A 20803-nucleotide genomic window follows, 5' to 3' on the forward strand; every position below is an offset into this window, starting at 1 on the left:
GTTATTAAAAAAAAAAAAAAAAAAAAAAGAACACCCTCACTCTTATCACCACCACTGTATCAAAAAGACAAAACAATTCCCAAACCCCCACCTCTGTGTATTTAAAAAAGCAGTAGCTGCCCTAGCCGGTTTGGCTCAGTAGATAGAGCATAGTAGGCCTGCTGACCAAAGGCTCCAGGGTTGGAGTCCGGTCAAGGGCATGTACCTCGGTTGCAGGTTCCTCCCTAGCCCAGGCCCTGGGGCTCTTGCAGGAGGCAACCAACCAATGTGTTTCACACTGATGTTTCTCTCGGTCTTTCCTTTCCCCACTTTCCCTAAAAATCAATGGAAAAATATCTTGGGTGAGGATTAACAAAAAACAACAACAAAAAGCAGTAGCAGCCCTAGACACTGCCACTCCATTCCATCATAATTAGGACTCTATGAATATTAAGAAATTCACTCTGAAACTTCTCAAATTTTAGTGGGTTAAGAAGGGAGAAGGGAGCTATTTGTCTCTAATTAAAGACACACATTTTCATTTCCCACGATTCCAGTTAAAAGCCATTATATTTTATGTGGCATAATACAGAGAAATTACTTTGACTAAAATAGGAATACAGGAACATTTCCACAAGGGAAAATTCATTCCAAAAGATACTGAGAATTTTAATTTTTTACTTATAGGGAATGAGTATTAAACTTTAAAATTATTTCACAGCATAGCTGTCATTGAAGTTATAATCCTGTGATTGTGACCAGAGAATATTGTCATGAAAATAACAAGACGGAACAAAAGAACATTGCAATTTCTTAATAAAGAAAATTCAATTAATAGACAGATACATGAAAGCTGGTATTCAGTAAAAGGTAGAAATAATTATCAGAGATACTGGAAAAAATTGAATTCTGACTTGGAAAAACATTAAATATTACACTGTAAAATATTTAATTAATAAGCTATTTCATTAATTTAAGAGTTCTAGCTCTTGACCTAGCCGGTTTGGCTCAGTGGCTAGATTGTCGGCCTGTAGACGGAAGTGTCCTGTGTTAGATTCCAGTCAAGGGCCCATGCCCAGGTTGCGGGCTCCATCCCCAGCAGGGGGCATGAAGGAGGCAGCCGATCAATGATTCTCTCTCATCATTGATGTTTCTCTCTCTCTCTCCCTTTCCCTTCCTCTCTGAAATCAATAAAAATATTTTTAAAATAAAGTGTTGTAGTTCTTATTTTTATTGCAAATTATATTAATTTTTCACTTGAATTAATAACACTTAACCAATGGTTGTACATGAATATGCAACATTCATTCAATCTGGAAGGTGGAAAAGAAAAGACAAAATCTTCAAAAGCAAAAAAAATAACGCTTTTAAACCCAGAGTTTAAAGAATCTCTATTTTTAAGCAAATTCTTCTGAGTAAATGCATCCTTTTCACAATTCACATAAAAGATTCAAGACATTTGAACACATATGAGAAGCAATTAGCTCACTACTTTTCCCTCTTAGTGTCATTAAGTAATTCCCAGTAACCCAGAGAAAGATTTTATTTTCAATATTTTAACACTGTCTCCCTCTGCTGTATGAAAAAGGATTCAAACTTTCATTTCCCTTAAGATATAATTAAGTATGACAGGCCCTTGAATAATGTCATCTCCTTTGACATCATTTTCTTTTTTTTTTTTTTAAAGGCAATTTGTTAATACATATTGAAATCTTTTTATTTATTTATTTTTATTAATCCTCATCCGAGAATATTTTTTCATTGATTTTTAGAGAGAGTGGAAGGGAGGCGGTGAGACACACAGAGAGAAATACTGATATGAGAGAGACACATTGATTGGTTGCCTCCCTCACACTCCTGACCATGGCCAGGGATGGAGCCTGCAACCAAGATACGAGCCCTTGACCGGAACTGAAACGGGGACCCTTCAGTCCACAGGCCGATGCTCTATCCCCTGAGCCAAACTGGCCAGGGTCAACATAATTTTCTTATAAAGTTAAGATACCATAGGAACTTAATTTGTTTATAACAGTATATCAATCACTAAAACAGCTTCATTAGGTGTTGTTTTCCTTAAAGTCACAGAACCTTTTAATGACCTTAACTGAATACTTACTGTTCAATTCTTTCAATCTGGTTCCCATAAAACACAATTTAAAAACTTGGTAGTCTAACAGAGTAATATATGTTATCCTTCAGAATACATCCAACCTAAGCAAAGAAGCACGAGCTTTATAGAAGTAAAAACATTCCTCCTGGCCAAGATTGAAGAATTTAGTAACTATGTGAACTTGGGAAAAGCATTTAAAGCCCATGAACTTCAGGGTTTTTTTCATCTGTAAAACTAAGAATGAAAATACTCTGCCAACTTCATAGGGTAACATCAGAATCCAATTTAAATTCATTCACTGAACAATTATTAAGCACCCACTCTGTACAATGCACAGGGCTTGGGTTGCCAAATTTAGCAAATGGAACATACTTGTACTAAAAAAAATTTATTCAGTGTTTATAAAAGTTAACTGGGCATCCTGTACTTTATCTGGCAACCCCACCTGGAGCATATGCAAAGACACTAATATGGCATGCTACTTATCCTAAAAAGACTTAAAGTGCAAAGGAAATAAAATGTACACATAAATTAGCATGCAAGAAAGAAAAGCAGTTATATAGCATTTTTTAAAACGGGAAAGGAGCAAAAAAAGGCAAACTAGTAACAGAGTAAGGGGGGTTGGGGAAAGGTTAGAAATCAACAAGCACTGACAAGGTTCAAAACAGAAAAAATTGAGAGATGACAGTGCTTAATTACATCCTCAACTCCAGGCACACAGACTTGCCAAACACACTATTCTTGTCTTTTTAATTTATTTTCAATTATAGTTGACATAAATATTGTATTAGTACAACATTGTGACCAGAAATTTCTATAACTTACAAAGCGATTACCCTGATAAGTCTAGTACCCATCTGACACCATACATAGTTATTACAATGCTACTGATTATATTCCCTATGCTGTGCTTTACACCCCAGTAACTATTTTTATAACTGGCAGTTTGTATTTAATCCCTTTCACCATTTCCATTCATCCCCTCAAGTCCTCTCCCATCTAGCGACTTTCAACCAATCTGTTCTTTGTATCTACCTACAGAATATATGCAGTATATGAAGTAGCTCGGCAATACAAAATTTTAAGTCATTTAATTAACATCTACTCATACAAATCTATTTACAATTAAATAACTTCAAAAGAACATGCATTGACAATCTCTTGATAAAAATATGTACAAAAACGCCAAACTCCTAATTATCTGACCACTATCCCTCCCAAATCTAGCTAGTTTTGTGCTTAATTACTTCACCCTATATTCTTTTATTAAACCAATTCTACACCAAGCATGTCAAACTCTCGGCCTGCGGGCCACATGCAACCCACATCGAATATTTGCGGCCCAGCCATATAACAGTATGCAAGTAATGTTTTAAAAATTGCATAACTTTTTACAATATCCTGTTATATATAATTATTAATAACGAACTAAAACGTTCACTAATGACTGATTACTATAATCGTGTTGCATTCATTTCCCTTACACGCCTTAGGTTCAGGTGCACCGTTTCTCCACTAATACTAGCAGCAAAAATTTTAGCAGTCAATTGCCACGCCATTAGTCTCGGACTGACTTGTTTGGTGTGAGCAACAGGAAATATTTCACTTTCGGAGAACAAGGAAAATACGTTTATTTGCGTTACGTTTATTAATTTGTGCAGTTATTCAGTGTCTGGTAAGTTAATGTTCAAGAAAAAATATTAATTTTTATTAAAATATTCTATCATTTTATGTTAATGATTATTCTTTGATTTCAGCCTTTGTATTAAGCATGTCTCTATAGAAATAAACCTACGTTTCTATAAAAATTGAAGTTTTTGTTTTTTTGCAGCCCACATAAACTTAAACCTTGCTTATTTGGTCCGTGTTAGCCTTTGATTTTGACAAGTTTGTTCTACATTATGTAGATGGATGGGGCCAGTAAGAATAAGATTTCATCCCTTTTCTGACTTTCTACATTCCAAGCAACTCTGTTCCCTCTCTCCCCAATAATCATACTGCTTTGTACTTTGTAATCTTCAAATAAACAAATAGGCAAATCATTTTTAACTACATGCAAAAAAAAAATACTTTACTTTGTACTTCCTGTTCCAACCCTCTGCAGGTGTCCTATTCTTTTTTCAGGCCCAGTTACCACTCTTCATGTCATAGGCTGACCCTAATTCTATTCTATGATAGAAAAGTCACATGTTGTTAGAACTTAATACTCAATAATTAACAACACAATATATTGTAGGATGTGTATAAAGAAGATGTAGTAATGAAAAAACTCTATTATTTCATTTATTCTCATTAATTTATATACCTTCATACAATTTTACAGATAAAAGAAATATAGAGCTCATTTAGTCCACATCCCTCATTTTTATAGATGAAAATTTAGTCCTCTAGTCATTCTGTGACTAGGTTAAATTACAGGACAAGCAAAGAACCAGTCAGATGTTTTTTTATTTTCAGTTCATTATTTTTCTGACTAAATTATACTACACCGACATCTTTTGATTGATATTTAAAGTATCTGCTGAATTTTAATTCCATTACATATGTTACTTATTTTTAAAAATATAAAAATATCTGAGTTATACACACAAACTGCAATTTAAACTGTTCATTAATCCCTCATATCGAAGTAATATAAAATTTAGTTGAACTAAAAAACAAAGCACAGATTCATCTTTATAGTAGTTTATATTTTTAACTGTATAAGGTAGAGTGAGAAAAGTATTTGTATGTCAAAACAAGTTCAAGAGAAGAGTCACTGTCAGTATCAAATTGAAACAGAGGCTGATTATTGTATCTTTTTTGAAAACCTTTTTAAAAAAATAAATCTTTATTGTACAAATTATTACAGATGTTCCTCTTTTTTCCCCCCATAGCTTCCCTCCACCTGTTTCCCACCCCACCCCATGTCCTTACCCCCAGCCACTGTTCTCATCCATAGGTTTAAGATTTTTGTCCAATCTCTTCCCGCACCCCTCATACCCCTTTCCCCCCGAGAATTGTCAGTCCAGTTCCTTTCTATGCCCCTGCTTCTATTATATTCACCAGTTTATTCTGTTCATATTTTTTAATTGACTTAATTTTTAGGTTCACTTGATAGATATGTATTTGTTGTCACTTTGTTGTTCATAATTTTTATCTTTACCTTTTTCTTCTTCTTCCTCTTCTTAAAGGATACCTTTCAGCATTTCATATAATACTGGTTTGGTGGTGATGAACTCCTTTAGCTTTTTCTTGTCTGTGAAGCTCTTTATCTGACCTTCAATTCTACATGATAGCTTTGCTGGGTAGAGTAATCTTAGTTGTACGTTCTTGCTATTCATCACTTTGAATATTTCTTGCCACTCCCTTCTGGCCTGCATGGTTTCTGTTGAGAAATCAGCTGACAGTTGTATGGGTACTCCCTTGTAGGTAACTGACTTTTTTTCTCTTGCTGCTTTTAAGATTCTCTCTTTGTCCTTTGCTCTTGGCATTTTAATTATGATGTGTCTTGGTGTGGTCCTCTTTGGATTCCTCTTATATGGGGTTCTCTTTGCTTCCTGGACTTGTAAGTCTATTTCTTTCACCAGGAAGGGGAAGTTTTCTGTCATTATTTCTTCAAATAGGCTTTCAATATCTTGCTCTCTCTCTTCTTCTGGCACCCCCATAATTCGGATGTTGGTACGTTTGAATGTCCCAGAGGCTCCTTACACTATTTTCATATTTTTGGATTCTTTTTTCTTTTTGCTTTTCAGGATGGGTGTTTTTTGCTTCCTCATATTTCAAATCTTTGACTTGATTCTTGGGATCCTCTAGTCTGCTGTTGGATCTCTGTATATTATTCTTTATTTCAGTCAGTGTATGCTTAATTTCTGACTGGTCCTTTTCCATTTTTTTGGCATTCTCATTAAGATCCTTGAAGGTCTCACTAAGTTCCTTGGAGGTTTGTAGAAGATTCTTGAGTAACCTTATAACTGTGGTTTTGAACTCTACATCCAGTAGTTTGCTTTCCTCTTTTTCTTTCATTTGTGACATGTTTCTTTATCTCCACATTTTGGCTGCTTCCCTGTGTTGATAGAGTGGCTATGTGTGCTAGGTGTCCTATTGAGCCCAGTGGCTCAGCCTCCCCAATCACCTGGATTGGACACTCTTGGTGCACCCCTTTGTGGGCTGGGTGCACAGTCTTGTTGTAGTTAAGCCTTGACTGCTGCTGGTATCCCTGGGAGGAAATGACCCCCAGGCCAATTCACTGTGAGGACCCGCTGTGTCTATAGTGGAAGAACTGCTGTGCTGGAGATACCCTTATGGGGCAGGACTTGTTTCAGTGGGGCTTTGGTGCTCAATGAGTCTGCCTCTTTTTTTTTTTTTTAATATATTTTTATTGATTTTTTACAGAGAGGAAGGAAGAGGAATAGAGTTAGAAACCTCGATCAGCTGCCTCCTGCACACCCCCTACTGGGGATATGCCTGCAACCAAGGTACATGCCCTTGACCGGAATCGAACCTGAGACCCTTCAGTCCGCAGGCCAACACTCTATCCACTGAGCCAAACCGGTTAGGGCGAGTCTGCCTCTTGAGTGTGTCACTTATGGATGTGAGGAGTTGAAATCTGGTGTCTGACCACTGGGTACACTGACTCCTGGATCTCCAAGGGGGTGCAAGGTCAGCTGCTGCGTGAGTTCACCCAGCAGGAGCTATAACGAGATCTGCAGATTTCTCCTCTTTGTTTGGGGTTTGGAAGTTTTTGAGCTCTCTGACCCAGCTGCAGTTTGTTAGGTTCGGCTGCAAAAGGACAGGCGATTCATTTGTGCCGCTGCGCACAGCTTGGGTGGGGTTGTAAATTGGGTGGGGTGGGGTCTCAGAGAATCACCAGGGCAGAGCAAACAGTGATGGCTGTCCGTCAGCCATCTCCGCGTCTCCGCATCCCCATGTCCTGCGCCCCCACAGTAACAATGATCCCTGCAAGCAGCTCTGCAAGAAAGCCACCCTCGCTTTCCAACCCGCTGCCAGACAGTCCAGTTTCTCCCTGGAGGAGTCTGGGTCCCTAGAGTCTCGCTGGAAACGAGTTCAGAGCAGTCGGGAGCTTGTATCTCCCCTCTGATTGAAAAAAAATGTGCACCCAGTTGCAGTCGTTTCGTGCGCCTGCATACCCCTGCTCTTGCTGCCTCCGCACGTCCTACCCAGTCTCAATGAGCTTTTTTCTTTCTTTCTAGTTGTAGAACTTCCACTCAGCCAGTTTTCTCGTGGTTCTGGATGATAGCCGTTTTGTCTTTTAGTTGTAGTTTTAATGTGGTTGTGGGGAGTGGCACGTACAGGTATATACCTTATGCCGCCATCTTGGTTCTCCCCTGAAAACCTTTTTATTGAGAAGTATTACACATATTTTAATAAGTATACAGATACCACTGAAATTAAGTAGAATTTTATGCTCGACTAGAGGCCCGGTGCACGAAATTCGTGAACGGGTAGCGTCCCTACGCCTGGCTGGCAATCAGGGCCAATTGAGGCCTTCTGGCTGCCGGCACCACCCCCTGGTAGTCAGCACACATCATAGCAAGCAATCAAACTCCCAGTCTAACTCCTGAGGGGACACTTTGTATATCAGGCTTTCATATATATATAGAGAGAGAGAGACAGATTGTCCTAGAATTTAGGGAGGAGAAAATTGTTACTCAAACATTATGGTTACTGTCCTGGCCAGTATTGTTCATTCGATAGAGCATCGACCCACACATGGAAGGGGCTCTGGTTCGATTCCTAGTCAAGGGCAAATATACCTGGGTTTCAGGTTCGATCCCCAGCCCCAGTTGGGCGTATGCAAGAGGCAACCAATCTATGATGTTTCTTTCTCTCCCTCTCCTTCCCTCCCTCCTTCCCTTTCACTCTCTAACAATCAATGGAAAAAACATCCTCAGTTGAAGATTAACAAATAAACAAACACAAATTATCATTATTTACCTGTCCCTTTTAGAGATATGTAGCTGAAAGGATTTACAAGCTTATAATCACATGAGTAATTAGTTAACCAACGTTTCTGTATTTTGAAAATATTACTACTGACGACCCTTTTCAACTGTCTTACCTTTGTTGAAAGTACTTTAAACGTACTCTGTTCTGGTATTATAGAATGAAGAAGTCTCAGATTCAAATTGTAATCCTCTTCAGCAGGAAGTTTCACCAAAGCAGACAACTAACGAACACAAAATTAGCACGTTTTATAAATTTATATAATGAAGGGTAAAATACTTAAACTAAATACAATTACAGAACTTCAATACATTGCAGAATATTTTAAACACAGATTTATGAACCTCAAAATAGTCCATTTTTAAAACCTGGTATCCTTCACATGGATTCTCACATACACAATTAAGTTAAATAGTGGAAAATAATGTTTCAAAACACATACTTAATATTTAAATCTCAAGGAAACAGAAGATGGTGAGCATAATGACACAGTATAAAAGAAAATATTCATATGCAAAACATCTACTTCTACCACTAACTCTATCATAAAGTTTTCTACTAAATGCTGAGAAACCAAGATATTAAAAGTCATATTCATTTAATATAGTTACTAAATTCTAAGATGTATAAATTATACAATAAGTAGACCTTTCTTCATGAAGTATATACCACACAAATATAAACAAATCACATTTTACTAGCATCTTTTATATTTGTTAATCAAGTTCTGCTTTGAATTAAAAATCTAAAGAACGTACATCTAACTATAACCTACCGTATACATACTCTTATCTCAAAACTTAAAATGATGCAAATTGAAAGCAATGCTTTAGATTTCCATCAGCATTTTCCACAAAATCTCAGAAAGAAATGACATATCTGATAAATTGCTATAGAGTACTCTGCAACATACTATATTTGCAAATAAAAGTATTTACTCTCAACATAAAAAATAGTTCAAACACTAATGACCTTTTTTTCTGAAAATTCCACATTTACGTCATTCTTCTGAACATTCTTAATCATAAGTGTAATGATTACTTGAGATTCTGTTTGATACCAGTCATACCTATTAAAAAAGAAAAAAGAAACTTAAAACAGAAATTCTAATTTTCTTATTGTTGCTTATGTTTTGTCAAGATAAAAACTACAATCTGATAAACAATAGCTCCACCTTAAGGAACAAACTAGCACAGCAACTGATGATACACAAATAATTTTACGAAACTAATTTCCTACAATCTGTAGTGATAGAACAGTACAGATGGTAATGTATAGGATGCCCCAAACCTTTCCATTGGATTTAAATACTTACATCATTTTCGGGGTATTCACTTATATGTTTAATTGTTTTGTGCTTAAGCTAATGTTAAAGAAATTTATTCCAAATGGCTAACAGTTATTATACACCATCAATAGTCTCACACTCTCGTTCCAATCTAATACTAAAAGAAACACTTCTAATCCCAATTTTACAGATGAACAGATACAAGCTCAGAAAGGTGAAGCAATCAGTCAGTGGCAGTTGTAACACTGGATGCAGGTCAGCTTCAATGATCTCTTAACTCAGCGGTTCTCAACCTGTGGGTCACGACCCCTTTGGGGGTTGAACAACCCTTTCACAGGGGTCGCCTAAGACCATCAGAAAACACATTTATAATTACATATTGTTTTAGTGATCAATCACTATGCTTTAATTATGTTCAATTTGTAACAATGAAATTGGGGGTCACCACAACATGAGGAACTGTATTAAAGGGTCACGGCATTAGGAAGGTTGAGAACCACTGTCTTAACTGAAGCTGGGAACTAACAGCCCTGAGCACACAGAAGCAAAAGCAAATGAGCTAAAATTAAAATAATTTAAAGTTTAACTCATCCTGCCAAGCATAACATTAAATACATTATCCTTTTTCAATCTCAAGGTATGTGGGAAAACTAGTGTGCCTAGAGATTCTGTGTATCTTTCCCACTGAAAGCTCTAAAAATAAAAGAATCCTCACATTCAAATTAAACTAGACTAGAGGCCCGGTGCACAAAAATTTGTGCACTCAGGGGGTCCCTCAGCCTGGCCTATGCCCTCTTGCAGTGTGGGACCACTCGGAGGATGTCCACCCCAGTGGGGACCCTCACCCCATGGAGGTTTGGCCAACCTGGATGAGGGGCTGATGGCTGTTTTCAGGCTGGCCACACCTCCTTTAGGGTGGGGGGGGGTGGTCCCCACTGGGGTGCCTGGCCAGTCTGGGTGAGGGGCTGAGGTCCGTTTTCAGGCTGGCCAAGCTCCCAGCCTCTCCTTTTTTTTCTTTTTTTCTTTTTATTCTGGGATTTATTTACCTTCTATAATTGAAACTTTGTTGCCTTTAGCGGAGGCCTGCGGAAAGCTTGGCTTCCTCCATCACCAGGGGCAACCCACTCCTGCTCGCTCCAGCTCCGTGGCCACGGCTGGCTGAAAGCAGGTATCTGGGGTTTATTTACCTTCTATAATTGAAACTTTGTTGCTTTCAGTGGAGCTCAGAGCCGGGCCACGGCAGGCGGGGAAGCTTGGCTTCCTCCATCACTGGAACAAGCAAGCCTCCTGCTCGCTCCAGCTCCGTGGCTGCCGGCCACCATCTTGGTTGGGTTAATTTGCATATAGTCGCTCTGATTGGCTGGTGGGCGTGGCTTACAGCATAGTGAAAGTATGGTCAATTTACATGTTTGTCTTTCATTAGTATAGGATTATAAACTCCTTGAGGTCAAAGCTATTTATCTATTGTGCCACTATTATTTTCCTTGGACCAAGCAAAGTGCCTGGTACACAGTGTATTTATTAAATAAATGTTGGAATATTTTATGCTCCAAAAATCATAACTATTTGATGTTTATGTATCCTACCCCTGCTGCTGCCACCAAAGTTCCTTGTATACTTGGTACTTGGAGAATCACCCTCTATCTCCCCACAAAGAACACGAATTAGCCCTGGCCGATGGTTCAGGTGGTTGAAGCATCATCCCATGCAAAGGTTGTAGGTTCGATCCGCAGTCCTGGAACATATCTAGGTTGTGGGTTCAATCCCAGTCAGGATGAGTACGGGAAGCAACCGATCAATGTTTCTCTCTTACACTGATGTTTCTCTCTCTTTCACTATCAAATCAATAAACATATACTTGCGTAAGGTTTAAACATTTTTTAATTTAAAAAAAGAATATGAATAAATTATTTTAACATTTCCAAGCCATTTCAGGTAATTAAAATGCACCTGATTAAAGAAATAAACTTTAAGCGTCTCAGTTTCCCTCTGAAATTCAGTGAGGATGCAAAGCTCCAAATCAATTCCTTGTGTTTCTGTTACAGTCCTCAGAATACAAGTTGTACACATGGCTAATAAATAATTTAAACTAAATTCAAATACTTGCTAGATGCTTATTCATTATTATAATTGCTGCCCTCAACAACAGTTATTTTCAACTCATAAAAAATTTACTCCAAATAGGAAACCATAAAAATTCTAGAAGAATCCAAAGGCAACAAAATCTCAGACATATGCCGAAGCAATTTCTTCACTGATACAGCTCCTAGGGCACTTGAAACTAAAGAGAAAATGAACAAATGGGACTACATCAAAATAAAAAGCTTCTGCACAGCAAAAGAAACCATCAACAAAACAACGAGAAAACCCACTGTGTGGGAAAACATATTTGCCAATGTCATATCTGATAAGGGCCTAATCTCCAAAATTTATAGGGAACTCATACAACTTAACAAAAGGAAGATAAACAATCCAATCAAAAAATGGGCAAAGGACCTAAATAGACACCTTTCAACAGAGGACATTCAGAAAGCCAAGAGACATATGAAAACATGCTCAAAGTCACTAATCATCCGAGAGATGCAAATCAAAACAACAATGAGGTACCATCTCACACCTGTCAGACTGGCTATCATCAACAAATCAACAAACGACAAGTGCTGGAGAGGATGTGGAGAAAAAGGAACACTTGTGCACTGCTGGTGGGAATGCAGACTGGTGCAGCCACTATGGAAGACAGTATGGAGTTTCCTCAAAAAACTACAAATGGAACTCCCATTTGACCCTGTGATCCCACTTCTAGGAATATATCCCAAGAAACCAGAAACACCAATCAGAAAGGATATATGCACATAGCAGCACAATTCACCATAGCTAAGATCTGGAAACAGCCTAAGTGCCCATCAGTAGATGAATGGATTAGAAAACTGTGGTACATCTACACGATGGAATACTATGCTGCTCTAAAAAGGAAGGAACTCTTACCATTTGCAACAGCATGGATGGAACTGGAGAGCATTATGCTAAGTGAAATAAGCCAGTCAATAAAGGAAAAATACCACATGATCTCACTCATTCATGGATAATAGAAACCATTATAAACTTTTGAACAATAATAGATACAGAGGCAGAGCTGCCTCAAACAGATTGTCAAACTGCAGCAGGAAGGCCGGGGAGGGTTGGGGGGCAGGAGGTAGGGGGGTAAGAGATCAATCAAAGGACTTGTATGCATGCATATAAGCATAACCAATGGACATAAGACATTGGGGGATAGGGGAGGCTAGGGGACTGTCTAGGGCGGGGGGGAAAAATGGACACATATGTAATACCCTTTGTAATACTTTAAGCAATAAAATAAAAAAAAATAAAATAAATAAATTTACTCCAAATATAAAAGGCAGGTCAAATTACAATTCTATCAAGCCTACTACCAACTTACTTACCTATGTATTAATAACTTAATTGGAAGAGGCTCTTCTTCATATATGGAAAGGTGACATAACACAAAACAAATTTAAAGCAGACAAATGATCTGAATTTAACCTTAATTTAAGTATAATACTAATCAGTAAACAGCCTTAGAATTAGTTTTTCCAGGCTATAATATGATTTTTATAATATGATTTTAAGAAGCACTTAAAATCACAAGGTAAGGACTTGCTTATTATTAAACAAGAGGGGTATTTTTCCCCTTAGGCATATTTATCATGCATTGTTTTATGAAAAAGAAACACTTACTTGATTTTTGACTGAGGAGTCCTCTGGGATACAGACTGAGGCAAGTTGAAAGAGAAAAGATTTTTCCAAGTTAGCTTAGCAACCGTGTATCAAATGTACATATTATTAATTACCTAGTGCTATAGTTTGATATGGAATAAACTACATGAGAACATGTAGTTCCTTCAAAGACAAAGCCTGGGACCATAATTATTAAATAACACTAGGCTTCACACAAAAATTAGAGTAATTCAGCATTTTTTATTTTTATTAGTTTCAATTTTAAGAAAATATTTTTCTTTTAAAAAGCATATAAACAACTTTCTAAAGGTATGATTGAAAAAGGTTACATATAAAATGTCAAGTTCCAAGACTGAGTAACTCTCTAAACTGAAAATAGTAACGTTAAAAAAAAATGTTTTTAGCTCTAGCTGGTTTGGCTCAGTGGATAGAGTGCTGGCTTTCAGACTGAAGGGTCCCAGGTTCAATTTCAGTCAGGGGCACATGCCAGGTTGCAGGCTTGATCCCCAGAAGGGGGCGTACAAGAGGCAGCCAATAAATGATTTATCATCATTGATGTTTCATCCCTCCTTCTCCCTTCCTCTCTGAATTCAATAAAAATATATTTTAAAAAATTTATTTTAGGCATAACAATGGCAATTAACACTGCTCTGGAACATATGAAGCAACACTTACATGGTGGCCTCCTGATAACATCTTACTCCATTTATGGCTTCTCTACAACAAACATCCTACCTTGCCCATCAAGAAACAAAGTGAATCTTGACCAAACCATACTTCCCTAAACTACATTATGTGCCAGCTAAGACTATGTAAAATCTAAAGAACCTGCCCTGTGTTATAGGTGGCCTCTAAGTTGCCCCTAAATAAAAAGGGAGGAGTTGGGGTTTGGAGGAAGAAAGTAAAACCACTTGAGAGAGCTGAATCTAACTCAGATTTACTCTCCAGTGTTAACTATTGAGAAACACCTGAATTTAGATATCAAGTGGAGATACTGACTAAAACTGATTCATCTTAGTACCAAAATAAAACTAGATTGCCCTAACCGGTTTGGCTCAGTGGACAGAGCGTCAGCCTGCGAACTCAAGGGTCCCGGGTTCGATTCCGGTCAAGGGCATGTACCTTGGTTGAGGGAGTGTGCAGGAGGCAGCTGAATCGATGTTTCTCTCTCATCGATGTTTCTCTCTATCCCTCTCCCTCCCTCTCTGTAAAAAATCAATAAAATATATTTAAAAAAAATAAAAATAAAACTAGATTGAACTATAGCAGTGATAACAAGCACTGTGACTAAGCTGTTTGTGTTACTAGACAGTCTTTGTTATTCAAATTCCACAGTGTAGTTTTCAGACATAATCCCAATTCCAAACATTATAAGACCTGGACAAAAATACTAATAGGTGAAGAAAGCCAACTTTTAAACAGTTCCTTCAATCCATTCCCTACCTACTCATCACCCCTAGGAATATGAACAAGCCTAGAGACATAAGAATAGCCAGATATCACTCACTTTTGGTGATGTGCAAAAATCTAGTCACTACATATTTGCGTAACTGGCCTGATGCCCACAATAGCCTGCCTGAGTAGACTTGCTCTATGAGGCCCAGTATACACATGAAGAAAGCTCAGAGGACAAGTGATTTTCTCAATGTCACAGTGTAATTCTAGAAGACAGAAATGTAAATCTTCCTTTATGGATGAAAAAGAAATACTGAAAAAGGTTAAGTGATTGTCTATGAAGAGTTAGGATTACACACATATCTTCTAACATTCCCAAATTTTAATCTTTGTGTTTTAGCATACCATAACAAGCCCTGCAAGTACTTCCAAGGCAGAAATTAACTAACCTAAATTGTTGCTTTTCAGCAGAGAAAATAACTAATCATCCTGACCATACTAAAATATACCAAATCAACTAGAACCACACTAAATGCCTTAAAAGAGCCCAATAATTTTCATGACTATAAACTCCTATACTGCCCTGGCTGGTGTGGCTCAGTTGGTTGAGTGTCATCCCATGTACGCCATGGGTTTAATTCCCATTCAGGGCAATGTTCGGGGTTGCAGGCTCAATCCCTGGTAGGGGGCATGCAGAAAGCAGCTGATCAATGTTTCTCTCTCTCTTCCCCTCCATCCCACCTTACCCCCTCCCTCCCTCTCTCAAATCTCTATAAATCAATAAAAACAATTTTAAGAAAAACACAACTTCTATACTTTTTTCACCAATGTTATTTCAGTTACAAAATGAACAAGTATTTAAATTGTATTGCTTAATATTTAACTAAGAGAAAGATCATTCTGATCTTTATCCTGTCTCAAATATGCAAGGCCATAATGTAATTAAGTAAAAACATGAAAGATAAAAACTTTGGACTTACCGCCATTGATTGTGACTCTATTAAAAAACATAAAAAAAGAAACATTTTCAGATAACTGCATTTATAGGTAAAGTTATGTACATGATTTCTATGGCACACACATACTGATTAAGCAAACCAATTCTCCATATATTCTAAATTTTAAAAAGTGGTTTAATTTTGCATCCTGGTTTAATTTTAACTCCTTAGTAATTGCGTACCAGTGATACCATTGCAACACAAATTCATCCACACCTCTTTTCAACATAGCAAACTCAGAATACCTTTGGAAGAATTCCAGTCAAGATGGCAGTGTAGGTAAAGGCAGTACTCACCTACTCCCACAACCACATCAAAATTACAACTACAGAACAACCATCATTCAGAACCGCCTGAAATTTGGCTGAATGGAAATCCTACACCTGGGGAATTAAAGAAGCAGCTACATCAAAACTGGCAGGAGGAGTGGACATGGCAAATGGGTTGGTCCCACAACTACAGGTAGCAGATAAAAATTAGGAGGGATATCTCAGTTGCAGAGGTCCCCTCTGAGGAGCAAAGGGTCCCAGCCCCACACCAGGACACCCAGCCCAGAGTTCCAGTGCTAGGAAGAGAAGTTCTCATAAGTTCTGGCTGAAAAAAACTGGCAGGAATTGATACTTGAGGGAGATGAGGGCTGCTGGAGCACCAGGCAGTTCCTCTTAAAGGGCCTGTGCACAATTACTGGAATTCACTCCCTCTAAGTTCCAGGGCAGCAGCTTGAAAGGCCTCACAGCACCAGAGACTTCGGGAAGGAACTGAATTGCCTGGCAAGATGGTGGGAGGGGGGTGTCTTTTTCCCAGACTGAACTGTTGGCAGAAGCCATTATTCCTTTGATGAGCCCTTCCCTCACAGATCTGGCAAGCAGGGACCACATCTCAGACTCTATCAGCCTGGTTCTCACTGTTTGTCCCCCACTGATAATTCTCTGAGGCCCTGCCCACTCAACTTTCTGGCCCACCCAAGCTGTTTCCATTGACTTTTCCATATGAATGACCTGTCTTGGCTCATGTTTCAGATTCTAAAATCTCTCAAACAAGCAGTATCTTACCTCAGTGAGCCCCATACCTCTCGCTAAGTGATGCCAGGCTCAGAACTAGCAGTAGCCAGCTTAACCTCACCTGGGTACCTTCAAACCCAGCACAAGTAGCAATATCTGGGTATCACTTTGTATCTCACACCAGGTGACCCCAGGCAGAACACAGGTGGTAGTTAACCTTAGCCTGCACCTCCTAGAGGCCCCAGAGCCAGTACACCCACTGAATAGCTTCAGACCACATTGCAGCACAATCACCCAACCACCTCCAGAAGCAAAACACCCAAGGGAGGGTTTGTGCAGGCACCAGAGACCCACTGAATTAAGTCCTGTGGGGTGAGCACCTGCACAACTGATCCGCCACCGTGATCGAGGTCGCTGTCAGCCCTAGCAGCTGATTGGCCTGGGGGTAAATCCCTCCCATTGATGTGTCAACAGCAATTAGACTCAACTGCAAGAGGAAGGTGTACTGTGCCCACATGGTGGGTGCACCTGAGTGCCCAACTTGGGTGATCAGGGAGGCTATGCCACTGGACTCTACAGAAAACCTACTATGTTAGCCCACTCTACCAAGCTGGAGATGCAGCAGCTCTATCTAATACATAGAAACAAACACAGGGAGGCTGCCAAAATGAGACAAAGAAACGTATCCTAAATGAAAAAAAAGATCAGAATGCCAGAAAAAGAACTAAACAAAATGGAGACAAGCAATCTACTAAATGCAGAATCCAGCCAAAACCGGTTTGGCTCAGTGGATAGAGCGTCAGCCTGAGGACTGAAAGGTCCCGGGTTCGATTCCGGTCAAGGGCATGTATCTGGGTTGCAGGCACATCCCCAGTAGGAGATGTGCAGGAGGCAGCTGATCAATGTTTCTCTCTCATCGATGTTTCTAGCTCTCTATCTCTCTCCCTCTCTGTAAAAAATCAATAAAATATATTTAAAAAAAAATAAAAATAAATGCAGAATCCAAACATTCTTTATAAGGATGCTCAATGAACTTAGGGGAAGAGGAGATGAATTTAGTGAGAGCTTCAACAAACAGATAGGAAACATAAAAATGGAGATAGAAAATATAAAAAAACAACAACTGTAAGAAATAAAAAATACATTAAATGAAATGAAAAATATATTACAGAAAATCAACAGTGGAGTAGATCAAGCTGAGGACCATATCAGATTTGGAAGATAAGAAAGCAAAAAATAATCAGAACAGCAAAAGGAAAAAAGTATTTTAAAAAATGAAGATACTGTAAGGAGTCTCTGGGACGGCTTCAAGCATAACAATGCTCACATCATAGAGGCGCCAAATGGAGAAAAGACACCAAGAAAATGAAAACCTATTTGAAAAAATAATGACAGAAAACGCTGCTAACTTGGTGAAGGAAATAGACATACAAGTCCAGGAAGGACAGAGAGTCCCAAACAAGATGAACCCAAAGACACAAAATTAAAATGCAAAATGTTAAAGACAAACAGAAAATCTTAAAAGCAGCAAGAGAAAAGCAGTTAGTTAACTACAAGGGAGCTCCCATAAGACTGTTAGCTAATTTCTCAACAGAAACATTGCAGGCCAGGAGGGACTGGAAAGAAACATTCAAAGTGATGAAAAGCAGGGACCTACAACCAAGATTACTCTACCCAGCAAACCTATCATTAGAATCTATGGGCAGATAAAGAGATTCCCAGACAAGAAAAAGCTAAACCAGTATTACACGAAATGTTAAAGGGTCTTCTTTAAGAAGAAGAAGAAAAAAGGATAAAAATATGTACAATAAGATGGCAATTAATCAACAATCATCTATCAACAATTTAAAAAACAAAATAAACAAGCAGAACAGAAACAGATTCATAAATATAGAGAACATTTTGATGGTTGCCAGATTAGAGGGTTAGGAGGCACTGGGGAGATGGGTGAAAAAGGTGAATAGATTAAGAAGTACAAATTAGCTGTTACAGAATAGTCATAGGGATATAAAGTATAGACTAGAGAATGTAATCAATAATACTCTAATAACTATGCACAGTGTCAGATGGATGCAAGATTTATTGGGATAATCATCTAGTAAGTTATATACCGAGGTGTACAACTAAAACTAATATAACAATGTATGTCTACTATAATTGAAAATTTTTTTAACGATTAAAAAAAAACTTTAGCAAAAACCAGCTTCTCAGATGCTCCTTGGGAGAGTAGGAGTCAAATGACCTGGGCACTGTCAGGGACATACTGAAGGGAATGAGAAGAGAACCTGCTCACAAAAACAGGGCCCAAGTTGTGTGGGTGCATGACAGCCCCCGGAGGATGCAACCCATCACCAAAGAGAGAAGGGTCTAGCACTTTACAGGTTATGCCTATTTTTTAAGTTGAATACTGGGGTAGGTCAGGCAGTCACTGGAACCTGAACCTTGAAAACATTATGCTAAGTGTAAGGAGCCAGTCACAAAAAAACATATACTGTATGATTCCATTTATATGAAACTAGAGGCCCGGTGCACGAAATTCGGGGTCCCTAAGCCTGGCCGGTGGTCAGTGCCAATCGGGGCCTTCTGGCTGCTGGCCAGGGCCTCCCTTCTCTAGCTGCCAGCTGCTGGCCAGGGTCTTCCTTCATTCTGTGCCATCCCCTGGTGGTCAGTGCACGTCATAAAGAGCAGTCAAACTCCCAGTCGAACTCCCAAGGGGACACTTGGTATATTAGCCATAATATATATATAATGTATATGTCCAGAATTGGCAAATCCTAAGACAGAAAGTAAATTAGTGCTTTCTTAAGGCTGGGGAGCAATAGGGTTAGGAGACAATGGAGAAGAGTGCTAAAGGTTAGGGGTTTCTTTAGAGCAGTGGTTCTCAACCTTCCTAATGCTGCAACCCTTTAATACAGTTCCTCATGTTGTGGTGATCCCCAACCATAAAATTATTTTCGTTGCTACTTCATAACTGTAATTTTGCTACTGTTATGAATCATACTGTAAATATCTGATATGCAGGATGTATTTTCATTGTTACAAATTGAACATAATTAAAGCATAGTGATTAATCACAAAAACAATATGTAATTATATATGTGTTTTCCGATGGTCTTAGGCAACCTCTGTGAAAGGGTCGTTCGACCCCCAAAGGGGTCGCGGCCCACAGGTTGAGAACCGCTGCTTTAGAGGGTGATGAAAGTTCTAAAATTGATTCTGGTGATGGTTGCACAATTTTTTTTTGATGGTTGAACAATTCCGTGAATATACTACAAATAATTTAATTTTACACTTTAAATGGGTAAGTTTTATAGAATATGAATTCTATTTCAATAAAGCTGTTATAAATTTTTTTTAAAGAATACCTTTAGAAGTTCCTATCTAAGGGAACATGCATTATTTACAAGTTATAAAGTAAAAAACAAATTTGATTAAGTAAAAAATGTTGACCATTTACTTCTTTTCAAACTGAAAGACCATGAGAAAACTACATACTTACCATTCTGAGCTTCTTGACACCTTTTAATCCAGACAATAAAATCAGTATCTGCACCTAGAAAGAGCAAACTGACTGTAAAATCACTCATCTGCAAATCTAACATATTATTCAAGAAATACTTATTGCCCAAACCGGTTTGGCTCAGTGGATAGAGCATCGGCCTGCAGACTAAAGAGTCCCAGATTCGATTCCGGTCAAGAGCATGTACCTTGGGTGCGGGCACATCCCCATTGGGGTGTGTGCAGGAGGCGGCTGGTCGATGTTGCTCACTCATCGATGTTTCTAACTCTCTATCGCTCTCCCTTCCTCTTTGTAAAAAATCAATAAAATATATTATAAAAAAAAAGAAAAAGAAATACTTATTGACTACCTACTATGTTCCAAACAGTGCTCTAGGCCCTGAGGATTCAGCAGTGAATTAAAGAGACAAAAATACCTATCCTAGCAGAGCCTGCAGCAATCCTAATGTTACAGCTATAAATATACCAACAGGCTTAATATTTAGCTGTTCATCCTGAAGAATTCTAATTATTTTAAATTTCATTTTAACCAGTCAACCTTAGCAGTTCCCAGATATAACGTACATTTTCCCTCACTCCTCTCCTCTTAAAGGAGCATCTTCCTCTCTCACAAAGCAAAATCAGATTCCCAACATGTTAGAAAGGGGTGGAGGCTTAATAACCAGCAGCTGGAATGTGGTCTAGAAGCCTCTCTCAACCCGTTTGCTCTCCAATGAAACTACCTACCTAGTCTATTTTTTCGGTGGCTCTACTCCTTACCATGCCTATCCTACCAATACCAAGAAGCATCTTTATACTTTGTGAAGTTTTTTCATTCCAAGTTCCAAGG

General features: G+C 38.5%; 1 protein-coding gene across 1 annotated transcript in view; it reads right to left on the reverse strand.

Moving 5' to 3' along the window:
• SUGT1 (SGT1 homolog, MIS12 kinetochore complex assembly cochaperone) overlaps positions 1-20803 on the reverse strand; it is a 61862-nt gene that overhangs the window by 25772 nt on the left and 15287 nt on the right. Inside the window, exons 6-10 of the mRNA XM_036299191.1 lie at positions 19955-20008; positions 15437-15453; positions 13062-13096; positions 9008-9104; positions 8151-8258 (exon numbers count right to left, since the gene is read on the reverse strand). Coding sequence (XP_036155084.1) covers positions 8151-8258; positions 9008-9104; positions 13062-13096; positions 15437-15453; positions 19955-20008 — 311 coding nt within the window. The remainder of the gene's footprint in view (positions 1-8150; positions 8259-9007; positions 9105-13061; positions 13097-15436; positions 15454-19954; positions 20009-20803) is intronic.

This window comes from Myotis myotis, unplaced genomic scaffold, assembly GCF_014108235.1.
Source record: "Myotis myotis isolate mMyoMyo1 unplaced genomic scaffold, mMyoMyo1.p scaffold_m19_p_3, whole genome shotgun sequence".
NCBI lineage: Eukaryota > Metazoa > Chordata > Mammalia > Chiroptera > Vespertilionidae > Myotis > Myotis myotis.